This window comes from Balaenoptera musculus, chromosome 15 (assembly GCF_009873245.2).
Source record: "Balaenoptera musculus isolate JJ_BM4_2016_0621 chromosome 15, mBalMus1.pri.v3, whole genome shotgun sequence".
Taxonomy (NCBI): domain Eukaryota; kingdom Metazoa; phylum Chordata; class Mammalia; order Artiodactyla; family Balaenopteridae; genus Balaenoptera; species Balaenoptera musculus.
In genome coordinates this window covers 82,051,715-82,071,607 of record NC_045799.1, presented here as the reverse complement: position 1 = coordinate 82,071,607, position 19,893 = coordinate 82,051,715, and the positions used below count along the sequence as shown (strand labels likewise).

Genomic DNA, 19,893 nt, shown 5'->3' with positions numbered 1-19,893 from the left:
TGTAGTCCCCGGAGCCGTTGGGGACTCTAGGGTCTGACATCAGAGGTTTCGGCCGCCTGAGCTGACGGCGGTGGTAAAGCGGTGGGTGTGTCTGGAGAGGTGGTGAGGGGAGTGGCGAGGATTCAGGTGAAGAAACCGAAGAGTCCATTAAAGAGAAGTGAGGGTTGCGGGCTCGCAGAAAGGTACGGACGTACTTCTAACTGGGGCGCAGAGCGTTGGGGGTGAGGGAGCGCAAGTTCCACGGCAAACAGACACTAGCAACTGTTGTCTTATCAAGCGCTCCGGACACCTAAGACCCCGCCCCCTGCCCCCACTCTAAGAAAAGGGACGGGCTCGGGCTGTTTAAGTGGCTGTGAGGTTAGGTGGGGAAGAGGGTGGCTGGGTTTTCTCCCCGGCTCTAGCGTTGTTGTACTTGCGGCTCGGTGGGCGGGGAATGGCCGCGTTACTGGAGGTTGGACTGGGATTCCGGGCCGGCGCCTCATTTCCCCGCCGGTTGGCCCACAGACCCTCTGGGGCGGGGCCTGGGGCGGGCACTTTCCTCCCGCGGCGAGGCGAGAACCTCCGGGATTCCTAGAGAGGACTCGGAAGTGCTCTCGGGGGTGGGATTTATGGCTCTACCCGCCGGTCAGGGAAAGCTTGGACTTGCTTACTTCCGGCGAAGAAATGTTGTGAAGTGTCGGCTTCGGCTTTCTCTCTGTTTGTAAGAAGAAACCCGTCTTCCCAGCCTTGGCTGCTGGAGCTTGGTCTTCCAGGGGAGCTCCCCGGGACTGTGGCCTTGAGGAAAGGGAATGGCCTTTGTATACAGACGAGGGTCCTGTCCCTAACCTTGACCGGGCCGGTTTCCGTGGATCGGGGTCAGGAGCGATTGTGGGCAATCCAGGTGCAAAATCTGTACTTAAAACCTTGGTTCTCTTCGGGACCCATGAAGTCTCCTGTTGGTCTGTCAAGCTCTTAGGGCTTGACGGAGAGGACCAATTTTGACCATTGTAATGTTTTTGACCTCTGTTCAGACTTAAGTTTGGCTTGTGGTAGAGAGAAGGAGCGGCTGCGTCTGGACTAGTTAGTAAGTCTCATCCTATTTACATGAAATTTAATGTTCTTCACCACAAAAATTGTATTTCATGAGGCCGTACGTCAGAGTTTTATTGCTCTCCTTTACACTTTTTAAATGTTGGAAATATTCTCCGTTGGTCATTATTTTGTGGGTGGAGTGATGGCTGTCTTGTAATTCTTAAGGAAATTACTCTGTTGAGTGATCATCTTTAGGATAGATGACCTCTTTGTCATCTCTTTGCTAATAACGATTTCCAATATATCAGTAGGTTGCACGCTAAGGAAAGCGTCCTTCAGACGATCTCAAAGAGCAGAAAACAAGTTTGGTCGGTGTAACCCAGCTTACCTGGAGAGAGATCCCTCTGAGTTGGAATGATAATGACAGGATCTGGGGAAGTTATAGACTTAGACCCTCCCGCGGAGACTTCACCAGAGCAAGAAGACCTTCTGATAGTGAAGGTGGAAGAAGAAGATTGCACCTGGATGCGGGAGTACAATCCGCCCGTGTTTGAGACTTTCTACCAGCGCTTCAAGCACTTCCAGTACCATGAAGCGTCAGGCCCCCGGGAGGCCCTCAGCCAGCTCCGGGTGCTCTGCTGTGAGTGGCTGCGGCCCGAGCTGCACACCAAGGAGCAGATCCTGGAGCTGCTGGTGCTGGAGCAGTTCCTGACCATCCTGCCTGAAGAGTTCCAGACCTGGGTGAGAGAACATCACCCGGAAAACGGAGAAGAGGCTGTGGCCGTGGTAGAAAATATACAAAGAGAACTAGAGGAACGCAGACAACAGGTGAGTGAAAGAGGAGACCTTCGGGCAATGAGGAAGGAGAGGAAGAGAGTTGAGGAGCTGCTGAGCAGGGGTGAGATCCTGAGCGCCCTGGTGCTTCATTCATATTCTTTTGTTCTCCTGGGATTAGGTGCACTGTGGAGATTTCCTGCCACTCCAGCAAAGAGAAGCAGTATGCAGTTTGTTAATCTGGAGAAGACAGTCTGCGATTTTATTTCTATTTTAAATTACTGTATTTATTTTTTGAGTGGTGACATAGTACAAAATTCAAAAGGTACATAAGATTGTAATGAAAAGTAAGTGTCCTTCCCACCCCTAATTCCCCAGCCGCCTGAGTTCTCCTCACCAGAGGCAACCATTGTCCCATGATACTTGTCTATCCTTACGGAGATACACTGTATTCTGTGTATATTAGAGTATATGTGTATGACTTGTTTTAAAAAAACACAGATGTTTTTACATCACTGTGCACTTCTGCCTCTTGCTTTTTTTCTTATAGTATATCCTGGCTTGTTCTATGTTAGTGCAAAGAGAGCTGCCTCACTCTTTGAAACTGCATTGTGTTCCATTGTATGGATGTACCATAATTTAACTCCTGTTGAAGGCCATTTACGTTGTTCCTTTAGATTGTTTCTGAATCTTTACTGCAACAGACTTTGCTGCAATGAATATCCTTTATATACCTCATTAGTTGTAGAATCAAAGCTTAGAAGTCAAATTGTTGGCTCAGAGCCCGTACGCCTTGCATTTGTAGTTTGGACAGCTGTTGAGAGATTGCTCTCTGCAGAGGTTATACCAGCTTATATTCCCAACAGCCATGTATGAGAGAAATTGTTTGCTTGCAGCCTGATAACACGATGTTACCCAACTTTTTGATTACTGTCAATCTGAAAGATGCAATATTTCTGTGCAATTTTAATATGCATTTTTCTTATTATGAGTGAGTTTGATCACCGTACATATTTTAAAAGGCTGTGCATATACCCTTTTCTGGGACCTGTCTGTTTATATTAATCTGTTAGAAAAAGTAAGCACTGTCTGCCATCTGAGTTGCAAGAGTTATTTTCCCGCTTTGTTGTTTGTCTTTGCTTATGGAGATTTTTGCTTTGCCGTGTGTTTTTATTTTTATGCAGTCAGTTTAAATCTTTTAATTTATGGTTTCTGGGAATTGTGCCATAATTAGAAAGGCCCTCTCCACTACAGTATTATAAGAAACTTATCATTTCTTCTTCACGTTTTTGTTATGGTTGTTGTTGTTTTTGTTTTACCCTTTGAAATGATAGATCCATCTGGAATTCATTTTGGTGTAGGGTGTTTGGTGTGGTTATAGCTTAATTTTTTTTCCAGATGTCTATCCAGTTGCCCCAGCAACTTATACAGCAATCCCTTTTTTTCCTTCTCTGATTAAAATGCCATCTTTATTGCATACCAGATTTTTACATGTATTTGGGTCCATTTCTGGTCTTTTTATTCTATTTTATTGATCTTACTGTCTGTTTACATATCAGTATTTCAGTTATCTGAGTTATGTAAAGTGTTTTGGTCAATAGGTCTGCCCTCCCCCTTCCAAATTTTTTTTTCAATATTTTCTTTTTTCCATATGAACTTTAGAATTATTTAGCTTCTACCACCCCAAAAATCCTGTCGGTATTTTTTGCTGGGATTGCATGAAATGGGATGTTAATTTAGGGAGGTTCCGTATCTTTACACTGTTATGTCTTCTTGTCCGTTCTTACTCATTTATCACGTGACTCTGTCTACCTCCCTCTTGTTGCTAGGCTCACATTTCTGAAACTTTAATTTTTTTTTTTTTTTATAGCAAAGAAACAAAAATCATGGGATCCTAGGTGTACAAGACTTTGAAGCTAGTTAGAGAATTTCCCTCATTCTTCAGAGCCATTGCCCTTCAGTGTAAGGTACCAGTCTCATTATTCTTCCCCTCTGGGTCAGGGCTACTTCAATACTCCAGAACACCCTCAGGCTCTGCAGCTGGGCTAGCTCACTCCATGAGGCAAGGGAACGGCAGAGGGAGTCGCTGGGGACCCGCCGCCAGACCCTGCAGCTGAGCTGAATGATTGTCTTGCAGACCGCAGTGTTTGAACCTTTCTATTGCTTCTGTCAGGACAGGAAGTAAAGGTGCCTGGTGCCATCTGGTTATTCCTTTTTTAAACCTTTTTGGGACATTAGCGGACAAACCTTTCCCTACTTTTTTATGGTAATAAATATTCAAAATCATAGTTTAAAACAGAAAGCATTTTTAAATGGATGACTTACAGCAGATATTACGCATTGACCCCTGTCATTGGGATATGCGCCCCATCTGTGGAAGGAGCACGGAGATCATTTCTTGATGGTAGGTCAGGGATCTGAGGCCCAGAGAGGGGGGTTTTCCTGAGGGCCTGCACAGCTCACTGTGTTTGCCTTTCTCTCTGACTGCCCTCTGTATCCCTGGCATTGTTTTTCAACTTTATCTCCAGGTAGTTCTTGTCTCTAGCAAGCCTTTTCCCAGGCTTTGTCCTCTGCCCCTCCTCCTTGGTTTCTCTGTCCTACTCTCAGGGGTCCTCAAGGGCTGCTTTGCTTCTTCGTTGCCCAGGGGCCCTTTGACCTACTTGGCATCATCTTAACTCTTGTCCTGAGCAGGTCCACAAGGACACACACACTTCCGTGCAGAGTCATATTTGCCACAACTGTGTTGCCGCTGCCTCTTAATGTAACACTCCTGTGCCACGTTTTGCCAGTACTGGGAGAGTTAAAACGGAAAGTGCTTTGAAACGTAAGGGACGGTGGCGGGGGTTGGGGGCGGGGAGGGCAATTCTATCTCAAAGCCAGATCTTATTACCTGCTAGGATGGCACTGAGCTAGTACCTTCCAGAAGAGGCAGATTTTAGAGACTGGTTGTGTACCCTAGGGTTGTGCAAGAACAAAGAGCAGAAAGACAGAGACACACCGCTCTTGTGGTTGGTCTGTCCTACTTGAACCTGGTCGTCTGGGGCTTCGAGGGTGACTTCCTGTGTCCTGTGTTGACCTTTCCAAGCTCGTTTCTCACTCTCTCCCCCCTTCACTAAACTTGGCCCACACCGGCTTTCTGCCTGAGGGTCTTTGCTTATGTCATTCTGTCTGCCTGGGACACTCCTGACTTTCCCCCTGGCTGGCTTCTTTCCTCTTCTACGTGTTGACTTCAGTGACACTTCCTCAGAAGAGCCTTCCTTGGCCACCCAGTCTAAAGTAGATCTCATCTGTTCTGCCTCATGGCACCACTTTCTTCTCCTTTTTCACATATAACACAGTTCGTAACTGTATTTATTGCTTTGTCGATATGTCTAATAGAAGTCGTCTTCAACTACAACGTGTTTATGCAGCAACTGGGTAATTAGTCCTGGCTCGTTGTAGATGCACGTGGAATACTTGACCAAGGAGTGAATGAAAGAGTAACGTGACCTTGCTGGGTTCCTTCATAGCCTTTCCTGTAACGTGCTGATTGGTGTGATTGTGGTTGTCAGATCGTGGCGTGTGCCGAAGTGCTTCCTCCGAAGGTCGTGCCGCCTGGAGCTGGGCCCGAGTCCTTCAGTCACCAGCTCCTGCCCGTGGACCCGCAGCCTGAACACGGGCCGCAGAGGCCTCATCTTCTGGAGGAAAACGGTGAGGATCTGGGCTTCAGTGGAACGGATGTGGGCTCCCTGGCCCTGTGGGTAAGCGGTATCTGTAGAGACCTGGGGCTGGGCAGCGTCTCCGCAGTCAGCGGATCTGGAGGTTGGGAAGGGGTGGGGGCCTGGCATCAGGTCCCTGGTCAGCTCGAAGGCTGGCTAGGAGTCGTTCCAATAACCAGTGTCCTTCGAGAACTATGCCGCAGATGACGACAACTCTAAGTACAGGTACTGTTAAAAGATGCACAGAAGTCTTTTACGAGAGTATTATCATGGTTTTGCAACAGTTTTCCAGCTCTACCTCATTCATTTTGTTGTCCTAAGGCTCAGGTAGACAAAGCTCTCCAGTTCCTCACTGCACTTCCGGCTGTTCAGCCATTCATGCGAAATCTGATTTTAAGCCATGCTTCACGAGGACCTTTAGAGCGTCTGTTCTCTCTTTTTTTCCTTCCCTCCTTCTTGCCCTCACTGCTATTAACCTGTATGAGATACATCAAGGAAGAAAAGTGTGCAGCTGAGTATCTCATTTATGATGATACATGTCCACAAGTCTAATATCCCTAATCAGAAACTCTTGCTATCAGATATATTTTAGAATTTAGAATTTTTCAGATTTAGTAAGATGATCTGATTTACATACAGTGCACTACCATCAGGATTTGAAGTGTGACCCCATAATCACACATTAATTTAATATTTCGGCAGTGAAATGTATGCCTGGTTACAGTAAGTGGATTAAATAAAAACTTCAAATAGCTTCATATCAGTTCTGGTCAGGTTTTGCTGTCAAATTAGTTCAATGGCCAACTTAATGAAAAAAAAAAAAACTTTTGGTATTTAAACCTTTGGGATTTCGGAATGTGGAGAAGGAATTGTGAACTCGAATTTCCTGTTTGGCCCCAGCCTTTCTTCCAGGCTCCTCTTAGTGATCGGCCTTGAAGTCCCACTGCTCTAAGCTTTTCCAGCTTTCCTTTCACTGTGGTAACAGTAACTATTACTTATGTGGTGTTTACTATGTGTCAGGAGCTGTTCTAAGCTGCTTTACCTGTATGAACTCATTTAACCCTCAGTGTAGTACCGGGAGAAACAGTCTTCACCATTTAACATCTGGGGCCAATGGGTCCTTTATATATTTTTTAAAATATTTTTAAGTCATTTTATGAATACTTACAGAAGAATCAAAAGATAATGAAAAATAAATCTTAAAGGAACTTTAGTAAGAATTAAACCTCTTTGTATCAAGTATGTTTTGTTAATATAAAAATCATAAAAAAATGAAAGAATACTGTCACTCAATACCACCCCTTTTGCAAAATGAATATGTCATTTTAGCAAGATGGGATGGTGCAGAATCTTGTTGCAAAATATTGCATGATGAAGTCCTTCCTGTTGAATGATCGGATAAGGTGTCATAGCTCCTTTTTGGAATTAGAAATGTAGTGTTTATCATTGATTCTTGAGTGTGAGAAGATTCATCTAGGATATTGTCATTGGCAGACTCTGTCAGCTTTCTCCTATGCCTTCAGTTTCATACTGTCTTTAGCACACTGCTCTCTGTGTCATCTTCTCATTCACCTACTAGTAGTGAAACATCTTCCACGGCACATTTTCTTGTCTTTGTCGATATGGGTGGGTGGAAAGTGAGAAATTCTGAATTCTCGACTATGGTCAATGAAAGCTAAAAACAGGTGTCAACAGCCTTAAACCTTCTTGAAGATGATGCAAAACTCTGGGTAATGTATTTAATACTTTGAGAACAGTGAAGAACAATGGTTTATTTCACTATTGCCTGATCCTGAATATTTCTTTTATTCTCCCATTTTCTTATGTCTTTTTGTGCTAACATTAAGACTCATTAATGAATAATTAGTAAAAATGAAATAATTCCTAGGATGATGAACTAGATGAGTGCTTCATGGTACAGGAGATAGAAGATCATTCAGATCCCAAAATGTATCCTAGATTTGTAAAAAGGTCCAATGGATCCGTATGGAAATTACAAGATAGAGTTTTCTTTTATTTTTTAATAATACTAACATTTTCTTTTTGTTCTTCAGAAGACCTCTAAAAGAATAAAAGTCATGTCATTCCAGTCTTTAAAAATAGTTGAAACTGTCCAAAAAAAGAGAACCCCCAAACCCAAAATTGTATCTAGTAGACCTAGCTGGCATTCCAAGGGTTAATGCCCACACTAACCCCATGGACTAGGTATTATTGTTATTCTCATATTAGAAGTTAAGAAGCTGAGGCCCTCAGAGGTTAAATAATTTGTTCAAAGTCCCAAAGCTGTTACACGACAGAGCTGGGATGTTACCCCAAGCAGTCTGGCTGTAACTCTGCACGTTTAGCGCGTACTGAGCTGTGCTGCCTGCTTCACCTCCAGGCTCTCCGTGCACAGAACCGCGTCCCCCTCTGCACTGTCATCTTCCCTTCACACGCGGAGTCTCGTCACGTCAGGCTGCACGTCTTTGCTCCCTCAGTGCTGCTTCTCTTCTCTGCCCTGTTAGCCTGGCCCTGGCCAGTTTCCTTATTCCAACAAAAAAAATACTGGGTTGGTTGGTTTGTTTTACACCCTGGAAGGTGCTGCATCCTTCATGCCTTTGATGGCACCGAGAGCTGGCTTTCCGTCTCTGGGACTCATTTGAGCTTGAGAGGGCCAAAGTTGTTTACTTAAAAGTTAGAAACAACAGGTTTCACAGGAACTTCAAAAAAAATAAGTGGGATTATTTAGAATGTCATTATTCTCATTATTCCAATTATGACTGGAACATAATTACTGTTTGTGTATAGACTATGTTCATCCCTCTCTTTCACGTCTTACTTCGACTGTAACCACACTCCTGGGTTCAGATCCCGTGTCTGTTTTCGGCTTTCATTTCTAACCACGATCTCCTCTATTTTGGGTCTTTGCTCCTTACTTCCTAGTCCTTGGACACAAGCAGGCTACATATGCACATACATCTCTGGGACCGGGGACACCATAGAAAGGTCTAAATCGTTGTGTTAAAGGTTGATACCAGGTGGATCTCCAAGTCAGGGTGCATGTAGACAGATCCGGATGCACCATGAATCTTGGACAGAGGAGAGCAGAGGTGACAGCAGAGGGTCAAATGTTCACTAGCATCTAGAGACCAGACTCTCCAGGCCTTGCACATGCGATTCACTCTACCCAGAAAGCACCTCATCCCGCCTCACCCCACCCCACCCCTGCTTCTAGAGTCACTTCCTGTGGAAGGGCTTTCCGGGTGCTCCCCACCTCCTGCTCTCCACTCTGTAGATGGCCCTGCCTCTGTGTCCCTGCAGGAACTTGGGTGAACTTTGAGGATAATACTCTTTACCCTGGGCTGGGAGTAGACCTTCCATGTCTGCCCTCCCCATCAGATGGTGAGGTTTTGGAAGGCAAGAATTGTTTTATCTGCCAATTCGTAGAACACACAGAGTAGACTTAATACAAGCTAGTTGGCTGACTGTAAACCAACCGCAGTCATTTTTTGAAGGGAGAGAACGTGGACTAAGGCCTTGCTGATCAAAGTGTGGTCCAAAGAGCTGCAGCACCAGCATCACCTTCGAGCTTGTTAGAAATGCAGAGTATGGGGGCCACCCTGGAACCACTGAGGCAGAGTCTGCCCTGTACCAAGACCCCCAGGGGATTGGTTTGCACATTAGAGCTTGGGAAGCCCTGGGCTCTAGGCAGCGCTTCAGCTTCACGGAAGAGTGGGCCTTTGGAGGTTCTTTGAGGTGACTAGGTTTGACCTGGGCAGAGCAGAGAGCATCCTTTATAGGGGAATGGTACCATCCCCCGTCAGCAGCAGGATTAGCCTGACCAACACAGGGAGTCTAGTTTTTTTCAGGGGAAGGGTGAGTATAGGGTAGGTGTGGGGGGCCCAGAATGTAGAGGGTCTTGACGGCTGAGCAGAAGAATTTGGTCTTGATGCCACAGGGCGCCATTGTGGATTCTTGAGCAAAAGCAGAACATGATGGCAATTGGAACCGGGTAGAGAGATTCTCACTGACGCCTCTTTTTCTCCCCCCCTCAGCCCTTCCTGCTCTCCAAGTTCCCTCCCTTCCCCTGAAGGACAGCCAGGAGCTGACAGCCTCACTTCTCTCAGCTGGGTCCCAGGTGAGCCGGTGTCCGTGTGCCCACATTGAGGACCCACGTCTGTTTTTGGACAAGTAGCTGCCTTAAGCCTGAGTCTTTATCAGAGTTGTGTCTCTTTAACCAGAGACCGGGCCCATCTTGGGTTTGTGCTTTTCTGTCTTTTTCTGTTCTGCTCCCCCATCCTCTGTGAAGCACGGTCCCTTCCCTTTTTCTTTCCCTAAGGCTCCCAGTTCCTCCCCTCGCTCCAAATTTGAACCTAGGGAATGGGAATTTAGTGGAGATCTCGTGTTTCAGAAGTTGGTGAAAATTGAAGATGTGGCTGACGTGGCTGTATCCTTCATCCTGGAGGAATGGGGACACTTGGACCAGTCCCAGAAGTCCCTCTGTAGGGATGACAGGAAGGAGAATTATGGGAGTATTACTTCCATGGGTAAGAATGATTTCGTCTGCATGGATTAGGACATCTTCATTTTGTTATTAAGAATATTTATAGCACATCCTATAAAAGCATGTATGTTTTAATCACTGTGACTTTGCGTATTTTTTTTTGTCTGTGAAAGAGTAAATCACCCTTCTCTTTTTTTTTCTTATTCAGCTTATTCTGATTATCTTCATCATAATAAGAGTAAGACTGAGGACTGATCATGCTTTGGGGATAGTATTTGCAATCCAGCAAATGTTATATTTAGCTTAAAACTAACAGGATTGGATCTTAACAGAGTTGTAGTAGTGATTGTACTCTGTTCCTTGACAAACTGAATCATTGTTAACTGAATAATTCTCATTTGTGAAAGCATCTCAGACTGCTGAATAACCATTTATTGAAGTAGTTATTACAGTGTCTCAATAGCATTCATTCTTTTCCTTTCCTCTCACGCATGGGTGGCAACTTGTTCACGCTATTACCATTCTCACATCACTGGTACTTGTTTTATGATGTTTGCCTTGGCATCTGCATTTTACATGTCTTATCCCTTCTTGAATTTTGCACCCCAGATAAGATTTTGAACCTATTTCTAAGTTATGATCTTGGAAACTAATACTTGATTGTGCTGCCTGGAGCAATTGTAAAAAATCTCAGCACTGTGGCAGACATTTTGAAGCTTATGAATTTTATCTTCTTTTGAGTGAATTCTTTTGGAAGAATCACTATCAAGCATGCTGGTAGACTTTAGATGGAATACATATACTATGATGCTAAATTTCTTTTGAAAAGCATTATCCCAGTTTGTATCGTTAAGGGTTTAGTTCACTCACAGGCTTTTATTTAAAAAGTAAAATTGACTTCTCTCTTAAATTTTCCACTTCCTTTATTACTATTGATATATATTTGTGTTTTCTTTGATTTATTTGCATATGCCCTCTGCTTATTTATCGGGATCTTAGTGGTGGTCTCAAGGAATTATTTATGTAGTATAAATATTATCATATTTAATGCAAATTTTTTTCATTCTCTTTTAAAATTAATTTCAAATACCTTTCTTGTCTGATTTGAGTTGATTAGTATTGTTTTATCTTTTTCAATTACTTTATAGGTATTTAATGGGTTTCAGAGTTGCAGAACTTGGCGCAGTTTTTCTGTACCATTCTCCAAGGGGTTTTGAATTGTTACTTTCTGATTTTTTCTCTTTTTGGCTGCACCGCGCGGCATGTGGAACTTCCCAGCCCAGGGATCAAACCCGCGCCCGCTGCGGTGGAAGCGCGGAGTCTTAACCACTGGACCGCCAGGGAAGTCCTGATTTTTTTTTTCTCATTATTCATCTTTTTCTTACAATATCTTTACAACTTGAGTAAACTCTTCTACACTAAGAACATGTTCAGTGGTTTCTGCCTCTTCAGCTTCTCTGGGAAACGACATTAGAGAATTTTCATCCTGTGGGTTCCTAACAGCATCAGAGATGGTCACGATTTCTAAAGGATCCATCAAATTTAGAAGAGAGATTTTTAAAAATTAGTGAATGAATCGTGGAGACAGCCGTTTCAGGGGAGTGGCTGGGATGTTGGGGAACAAGAGACAGTTTCTTGGAAGATTGCACAGGAGAGAATTTGAGAAAGCTATTGTAGATAAACTTTCAAGAACATTGTCTGTGAAGGCGAAGCAAAAGAGGGCTGGTCACCGACAGCATACCTGGTGTAGATGGCTGGGTGGTTTTTGTATGTTGTCTTTGTTAACGGGAGAAGTTTTAAGCACACTGAAATGTCACTGGGCGAGAGCTGGTGGGGAGTGAGTATGAAATGCTAGAGCGAGGAAGAGCAGATAATTGGTGCAGGGAGGTCCCTGGAAGACAGAATGGCCTGGTGAGTCCCCCGGTCGGGAGGAAAGATTGACCTTGGTGAGGAGGAGGGTCAGCTCTTCTGCTGTGAGGCAAGGGGAGGACGGGAGAATCAGGTTGCCAGCACCCTGACACTTGTGGTTGTAGGATGTCCAAGGAGGTCTTGACTGGATAGTTTAGACTCTCCCTGAAATAGGAGACAGAGTCACCTGTTGCGAGTGAGCCGGTGATGGGGTGGGTGGTGGAGCAGAGGTTTGAGTGCAGAGAGGACTTTGGTTCGCACGCACGTGGTAAAAATTATCCTAATAGTTTAAGTGGGTTTAAAGTGAGAAGTGAGTCTCCCGACCCTCAGTCCCTCAGTTTCCCGCACAGAGGCAGTGACTGTTACGCTTCCTGATTGCATCTCTAGACACAGTCTGTGTGTAGACAAGTTTGTGCCAAAACAAACACTCTTCTATTTTTAAGTACAGTGATCTATCTTGGAGATCACGATGAAGATGTTTTGATGTAGCTGCTGAGAAGAATGAGTGGGAAACTAGCCAACCTTAGAAATGTGGGATGCCAGTGTGGGGTACCAGTGAGGTTGAAAAGCGTGAATTTGTAAAGCACCAAATCTGCTGATTCGGTGTTTTGGAACCAACTCCCTCCCCACCCCCCGCCCCCAGTGCATTACTAAGCAGCCGGGCATAGTGTTGAACAAGGAACACAGCTCTCTGTCAAACATGCAAATAAATCAGGAGAATCAACAGAAAGCTCCTCATATACTCAGAGAAGGGGAGGGGAAAGAGGAAAAAAACAAATCTGTAAGCCAGCTGGTATATCAACCTGTATAATCACCTTCTCTGAAAAGGGTGATTGTGAATAGTCCCAAAGCGATACACGGAGCTCATCTGATTTTTTTCAAATTTGCCCCTGGAAAAAGAAAGCCGTGAGCTTATTTGCCTTGCTGAATGGGAGAGAGCTCTAATAAGAATAAAATGTGTGGACATAAGTAAATGAGAATAAAAGAAAAAGAAATATTGTGATAGCTGAGATTACTTGCCTTGTTAAATGCAGGAGGAAAAAAACATCAAAAAGTTTGGTTTTGTGATAGAGTTCTTTTGTTTATATGTTTGTTTCCACTCTTAAAATGCCTTTTTAGGAAGAGACTTAAGTAAATATAGTTAGAAAGTAAATTTAAAGTTGCCTTCATGGTACAAGAATTACAACTTCTCGCTATATCAAAAAAAGGATAGGAATAGTATCTCCTTCAAAGGGTCATTATAAGGGTTAAATGCCATAAAACTGAAAAGCACTTGGAGGCGTAGTGCCTGGTCCATAGTACACGCTCTGCAAGCGTTAGTGCTTAATACCATTTTTATGTAATGTTTGAAAACTACTTTTCTTTCTACAAAACAGCCTTACTGGAAAGTTCTCAGTAGGCCATGATCTATCTCTCTATCCTTTAAAAAGCATTCCTTGTTTTTTGTTAACTACTGAAGGTTTGTCCTTGCAAACTGTATTAAATGTCAGCGTTTTGAGTGAAATACATGCCGCTGATCCAGTGACGCAGGGAACCGATTGCAGCCTCTTCAGTGTCTCTGTTCAGCAGTGACCACTGAGCGGCGAGCTAGCTCTCGACAGTTGTCGGGCTTCTCTGGGTACAGAAAGAACGCCTTTTCCCCTTTAGACTAATTCACGCCAAACTGAGATTCTTTGGGGATTGAAAAAGCTAGAAAGATCCTCTTTCTTCTCCAGGCTCTGAATAAACAAGAAGAGGAAGGTGAGGACTGGGTTAGCTGCATCACCCAGTATCAGATTTTACTGAGAACAGTTGACATGGCACAGGTGTTCCCAAACAGGTACTGTACGGACGTACTGTACCCAGAGGATGTGATCGTCATTAAACGGAATGACTGCTCTCCCAGTCTCATCCCCTTGAACCATTCTTGCCGGCTCTGTCTTCCCTAACCTGCCTCAGTTTCCTGCTTCAGTGTTCTTCATCCCATCCCTGTATTGTGAAGTCATTTTGCAGATGGCTTTACAAAGTCACGCCTTGCTTGCACGTGTTGGTTTCATGTAATTATCCGCTATTTCTGAATGCGGGGAATAAGCTAATGTTTCCATTTTCCCTCTATTATCTCAGATTACGAGTCCAAGAACGACAATGTGGAACTCATAGTAAAGCAGATTTCTGATGAAGCCGAATCGCCCTGGATGACCTCAGGAAGCCCTGAAAGAAATGTCCCCCCGAGTCAAGAGTTTGGAGGAGTTAGCGACCCTCACAGCGTGGTAGAAAGGTGGCAGATCAACCCCCCCGTGGGGAAGTCAAGGCAGACCTCCTCCCAGAAAAGAGATCTCGGCGCCATCACAGACGTGAACCGGAAGCCAAACACCAACGGCGAGAGAGGGCACCGATGTAACGACTGCGGGAAATTTTTCCTTCAGGCCTCCAACTTCATCCAGCACCGGCGAATCCACACGGGAGAGAAACCTTTTAAGTGCGGGGAGTGCGGGAAAAGCTATAACCAGCGCGTGCACCTCACCCAGCACCAGCGCGTGCACACCGGCGAGAAGCCTTACAAGTGCCAGGTGTGCGGGAAGGCCTTCCGTGTCAGCTCACACCTGGTCCAGCATCACAGCGTGCACAGCGGGGAGAGGCCCTACGGCTGCCCCGAGTGCGGGAAGAGCTTCGGGCGCCACTCCCACCTGATCGAGCACCTCAAGCGCCACTTCAGAGAGAAATCCCAAAGATGTAGGTGTGAGCAGTTTGTCTTCGGAGCATAAACGAGGCAGAAATTGCCTTATCAGCTTAGAACTATCGGACAGATGGGTGGTGATCCTGGCAGCAGTAGCAGGAAGGGACAAAGAGTTACCGTCTATTTTATTATCACGTACTTTATGGGTTTTTTTTAATTTTTATTTTTTTACTGAAGTATAGTAGATTTATAGTGTTGTGTTAATTACTGCTGTACAGCGGAGATTCAGTTACGCATATATATACTTCGCTTTTTGATACTCTTTTCCATTATGGTTTATCATAAGATACTGAATATAATTCTTTGTGCTCTACAGTAGGCCCTTGTTGTTTTTCCGTTCTCTACATTATAGTTTGCATCTGCCGATCCCAACCTCCGTTCCGTCCCTCCCCCACCCCCTCCACCTTGGCAACCACCAGCCTGTTCTCTGTGTCTGTATCACTTGTACTTTAATTGATTGCCAGATTAGTTGGCAAAACTCTGTGCCCTCCCCGCCGTCCCCACAACTTCTCTTTCCCCAGAGGTGCTGCTCTCAGCAATCTTACCTGTTTCTTATGCTAATTCCACATTTTAAAGTAATACGGCTGTTGCTTGACCCATCGATTTTAGACATTATCTGTTGACTTTCTATTTCGTAAGTGAGGACTTTGGCTCTCTTACATGCTTCTTCCCTCTTCCCCCTTTTCCCAATTTAGTTATTTCACTTACTTTAAAATGATAAAGTAATAATAGTATGGTTGACCCTTGAAGAGCAGAGGGGTTAGGGGTGCTGACCCCCTCGCAGTCCAAAATCCACATGTAACTTTACAGTCAGCCTTCCGTATTGCTGTTCCACATCCTCGGATTCAACCAACTGTGGATTGTGTAGGACAGTAGTACATATTTATTGAAAAATATCTGCATATGAGCGACCTCTGCAGTTCAAACCCGTGTTGGTCAAGGGTCAACTGTACAGCAAGTTTGGGGGAAAGAAAGTGGGAGGGGAAAAAAATCACCCATAATTCCACCATCCTAACTAGTAGAACTGTTACTACTTAGTGTGCTTCCATTTTTTTTTATAAGCCTTTTTTATATAGGGCTACTCATAGGGTACAATCAAATATTAGACACACACATTTTCCAGCATGGCTTGGCCCTCCTGTTTGTTGTTTTTGACAACCTGGCATTGTGTAGAAACATCATGTTCCCCAGCTGAAGTTCTCATTTTTTTTCTCTTTTGTCCTGATAACTGTGCTTATGCCTTGTTCTATACTTGGGAATATTTCCTTATAATAGATGCCCAGAAGTGGGACTAGTGGATGAAAGGCCAAGGACATTTTTATGGTTCTTGATACATATGGCCAAATTGCTTTTTAAAACAATTATACCGCATATGAGAGTATCAGTTGTACTAAATTTCTTCCAGGGCTATCAGACTTTTTTTTTTTTTTAGCAAATTGTGTAAGCAGAAGAGAATTCTTTGCTGTATTCATTTTCAGTAATTTAGTTATGAATCAGGCTGCTTGTACTTATTTTTTTATCGGCTCACATGACTTCTGTAAGGATGAGATCACTGTGAACTGTGCTGTGAACTTAAAGGCGTTTATTAATATTCTTCAGAAAACTCGAAGACTGGCCAAAGTGTTTATTTTTAAATTATGCCTTTGGTGTACCCAAGCCCAGCTACTTGTCATTCACATTAACAGCTGCTGTCACCTCTTCCAACATGGAATAGAAGCTTACGAAGCTCATGGTGTCTTTATGGTCTGGGTTGAGCTGAGCCGTCTCCTCAGCCAGTTCGATCCCATTCTCCTTGGCGACTGCCTCTTGGGGGAAATCCATCCAATAGCACTCCGAACCTGGGAAGCAACTGCTTTAAAATAGTATCTTTTATATCTTCCCTGTAATTGTTCTTCGGCCTAGTTTCCTAGTTAATACTTCCCCCACTTTTTTGATCGAAAGAGGGATACTTTGTGTGCTCATGCAGCTGTATTTATTGAGCGCCTCCAGTGCTAGGTGCTTGGGATTCAGCAGTAAGCAGAACAGACACTGTTCGTGCCCTCGTGGAGCTGAAGGTCTGATGGGAGGAGCATTCAAGGTGATGAGCATTCCCAAAGAAATGTTGGGTGCTCTGGGAGGGAAAAGGAAGCTGGGGTGTTGGCTAAGGGCATAGAGCAGAGGTTGATGTGTCACCCATCGTATTGACAATATGTTCTACTGGCTCATTTCTCTTTTTTCCTGGCTCCTAGTCGGGTATTCTTCCAAGTCCGTATCCTCTTCATACTCCTTTATTCTAGTTCTCATCAATTCTCACTGGCCACTTGTATATCTTCATTTTTTAAATTTATTTTTTATTAAAAAATTGGTTTTTGGCTGCTGCCACGCAGCTTGCAGGATCTTAGTTCCCCGAACAGGGGATTGAACCTGGGCCCACGGCAATGAAGGCACAGAGTCCTAACCACTGGACTGCCAGGGAACTCCCCACTTGTGTATCTTTGTTCTGTCTCATTCTGTCTCCCTGACTCATGTTGGGGTAATGATCCCTTCCACATTTCCTACCTCCTCTCCCATTTCAGAATTCCCTTCTCTCTTTCCTGTGTAATAAAAGTGTCTGGCTTTCCCCTATGATTGCCTAACCTCAGTCGTTCTCACCACCATCCCAAGTAAGCTTTCTCTTCATTTTGTTCTTTTCACTGGACAGACACCGAAAGGTTCTTTTCATTTCTGTTAGCATCAAGCACGTCCATGCACCCATCACCCTGCCTTTGTTACTCCTATTACATCGTAGTTTCATTTGATTGTCCTCTTTTGCCTGATAGTTTATTTTTCTTCTACAAAAGAACGGATAACATTTGTGTTTCCTCTTTATCTTTTCAGGCAATGATAAAAGAAGTAAGAATACAAAATTGAATGTTAAGAAGAAAATTTCAGAATTTTCAGAAGCAGACATGGAACCAACAGGAATAATCCCAAGAAATGTTTCTCAGGTTCAAGATTTTGGAGAAGGCCATGAACACCAGGGCAAATTGGATAGAAAGCAGGGAATTCCCATGAAAGAGATACTAGGACAACCCTCTTCAAAGAGGATGAATTTCAGCGAAGTCACGTATGTCCACAAAAAGTCCTCCACCGGAGAGAGACCGCATAAATGTAACGAATGTGGGAAAAGCTTTATTCAGAGTGCACATCTTATCCAGCATCAGCGAATACACACCGGGGAGAAACCATTTAGGTGTGACGAGTGTGGGAAAAGCTACAATCAGCGTGTGCACCTAACTCAGCATCAGCGGGTCCACACTGGGGAGAAGCCCTACACCTGTCCCTTGTGTGGGAAAGCATTTAGAGTGAGGTCCCACCTTGTTCAGCACCAGAGTGTGCACAGTGGGGAGAGGCCCTTTAAGTGTAATGAGTGTGGGAAAGGCTTTGGGAGACGTTCACACCTTGCTGGGCATCTGAGGCTCCACTCGAGAGAGAAATCCCATCAGTGTCATGAATGTGGAGAAATCTTTTTTCAGTACGTTAGCCTCATTGAACACCAGGTCCTCCACATGGGCCAGAAAAATGAACAAAATAGCATCCGCGGGGAAGCATACAGCTGGAACTTAACGGTGATTGAGGATAAGAAGGTTGAGTTGCAAGAGCAGCCTTATAAGTGTGACGTGTGTGGCAAAGCCTTTCATTACAGTTCAGAGCTCATTCAGCATTACAGAACTCATACCGCAGAGAAAACCTATAAATGGGATATGTGTAGAGAAAGCGTTGGCCAGTGTTCCCACACAAAACAACATCCAAAAAGCTATTCCAACCTGAAAGCCCATCAATGTAATGAATGTGGCAGAGGCTTTGCTCTGAAGGCACATCTTAATCAACATCAGAGGATCCATACTGGTGAGAAACCCTTTCAATGTAAAGAATGCGGAATGAGTTTCAGTTGGAGTTGTAGCCTCTTTAAACATCTGAGAAGTCACGAGAGGACAGATCCCATAAATACCTTAAGTGTCTAGAGGTTTCTATTGTAGAACAGCTCTTACACGATTTTAGAGAAGCCTTGCTGAAGACAAACCCTACTCCTATAACGAATGTAATAACAACTTCAAGCATCTCCTCCAACTTAACCATCAAACCTACGGATCTGTTGAGATCCTTCAGTTAGAACTTAGGACACTGGAGCGTCCACAGCAGATAGATAGCTGCTTTTCCCTTGAGAAATGCGTTCGTTTGCATCTTCAAGCTTGAGAGTCTAGACAGGAGAGAACCTAAGGATACAGGGGACGAAGGGAAACCTTCAGATGGCACTCATTCTTCATGCGACTCTCAGAACATTGACAGTGGGAAAAGCCTCACAAATGCAGTAGGAATAAGCTTCATTTGTAGTTTCTGCCTTGTTTGACAGCTTATCTATTCAGGGAAGAGCACAGTGAAAGAAAGAACCCTTCAGCATGATCTTGGTTTTGGTACCTCAGCAATGAACCTTTTCTAGACGTGGTGATGCCAGACACTGGAATGCTCCAGGCGATGTTCTCATCTTGAGTATTAAACCCTTTGAAAAGAAATTGACTTAAGGTATTTCTGTTTTGGCAGAATTGAGGTTCAGAGGCTGGATGGTATGTGTTCTCGCTGCCTTATTCAACCTACAACTTCTCCATGAAACACACTCTACCTTTTTGTTTTGTCTTGATTCTCCTGGCATCATGGTTGGCTAGTAGAAAGAGAAGTTAAGTTTGTAAATTCAGGAGAAACTGTGTTGGTCAGTCACAGCCTGGGGAGAGGGGAGCGGGACCTTAGGGGAATAGAGAAGAGAAGACGGGCCAGACTGTGGACTGGTTATTCTATTACCCACAAGAATGAGGGCAGCTATATCCATAGAAGGAATTGGACCAGGTTGAATCAAGAATTGTCCAAGCAGTAGATGTACCAACTCCCAGTTGCCCGGGAGATAGATCTCCCCCATAGGATAATGGCATAGAGAAGGAGTTTCAACTTGAGTTGCAGCTGGATTTGAAAGTAAACATTAGTAGATGCAGGGAGGTCCTGGTCTGGTGAGCCCTGCCTGTGGGAAGGTCTGGGTAGGGGTTGTGGGGGAAGGATGATGACATGGAAAAGATGGTTAACTTGAGCCTGTTTGCTAGAGAGAGGGAGAGGCACTTCTGGGCACCACCGAAGTCCTGCTTCTGCTGACTGCCTGGCTTACAATAAACACCCAATAAATACTTGTTGATTGTGTGTGCTGTACACTGGTACCTGGTCCAGATCCCCTTTACCAGGCTGCCATATCCATCCCCCAGCTGCTCTGAGTTTTGTCTGCCAAGTGCTCACAGCTCACC

The 19,893-nt window shown here is 44.4% G+C and overlaps 1 protein-coding gene across 6 annotated transcripts; it reads left to right on the top strand.

Moving 5' to 3' along the window:
- The first annotated feature begins 39 nt into the window (after positions 1-39).
- ZKSCAN5 (zinc finger with KRAB and SCAN domains 5) lies at positions 40-19,754 on the top strand. Of its 6 annotated transcripts, none has more exons than XM_036824661.1 (8): positions 40-182; positions 1,320-1,839; positions 5,337-5,475; positions 9,518-9,600; positions 9,874-10,009; positions 10,175-10,204; positions 13,978-14,586; positions 17,447-19,754. In XM_036824661.1, the coding sequence occupies exons 2-8, from the start codon at positions 1,426-1,428 to the stop codon at positions 18,571-18,573; spliced, it is 2,538 nt and encodes an 845-aa protein (XP_036680556.1). In that variant the 5' UTR covers positions 40-182; positions 1,320-1,425; the 3' UTR covers positions 18,574-19,754. The 6 variants fall into 6 exon arrangements, with proteins under 6 accessions (XP_036680556.1, XP_036680558.1, XP_036680557.1 ...); XM_036824663.1 differs by lacking the exon at positions 40-182 and adding an exon at positions 666-880 and having other exon boundaries at positions 1,323-1,839; XM_036824662.1 differs by lacking the exon at positions 40-182 and adding an exon at positions 666-880.
- The last annotated feature ends 139 nt before the right edge of the window (positions 19,755-19,893 follow it).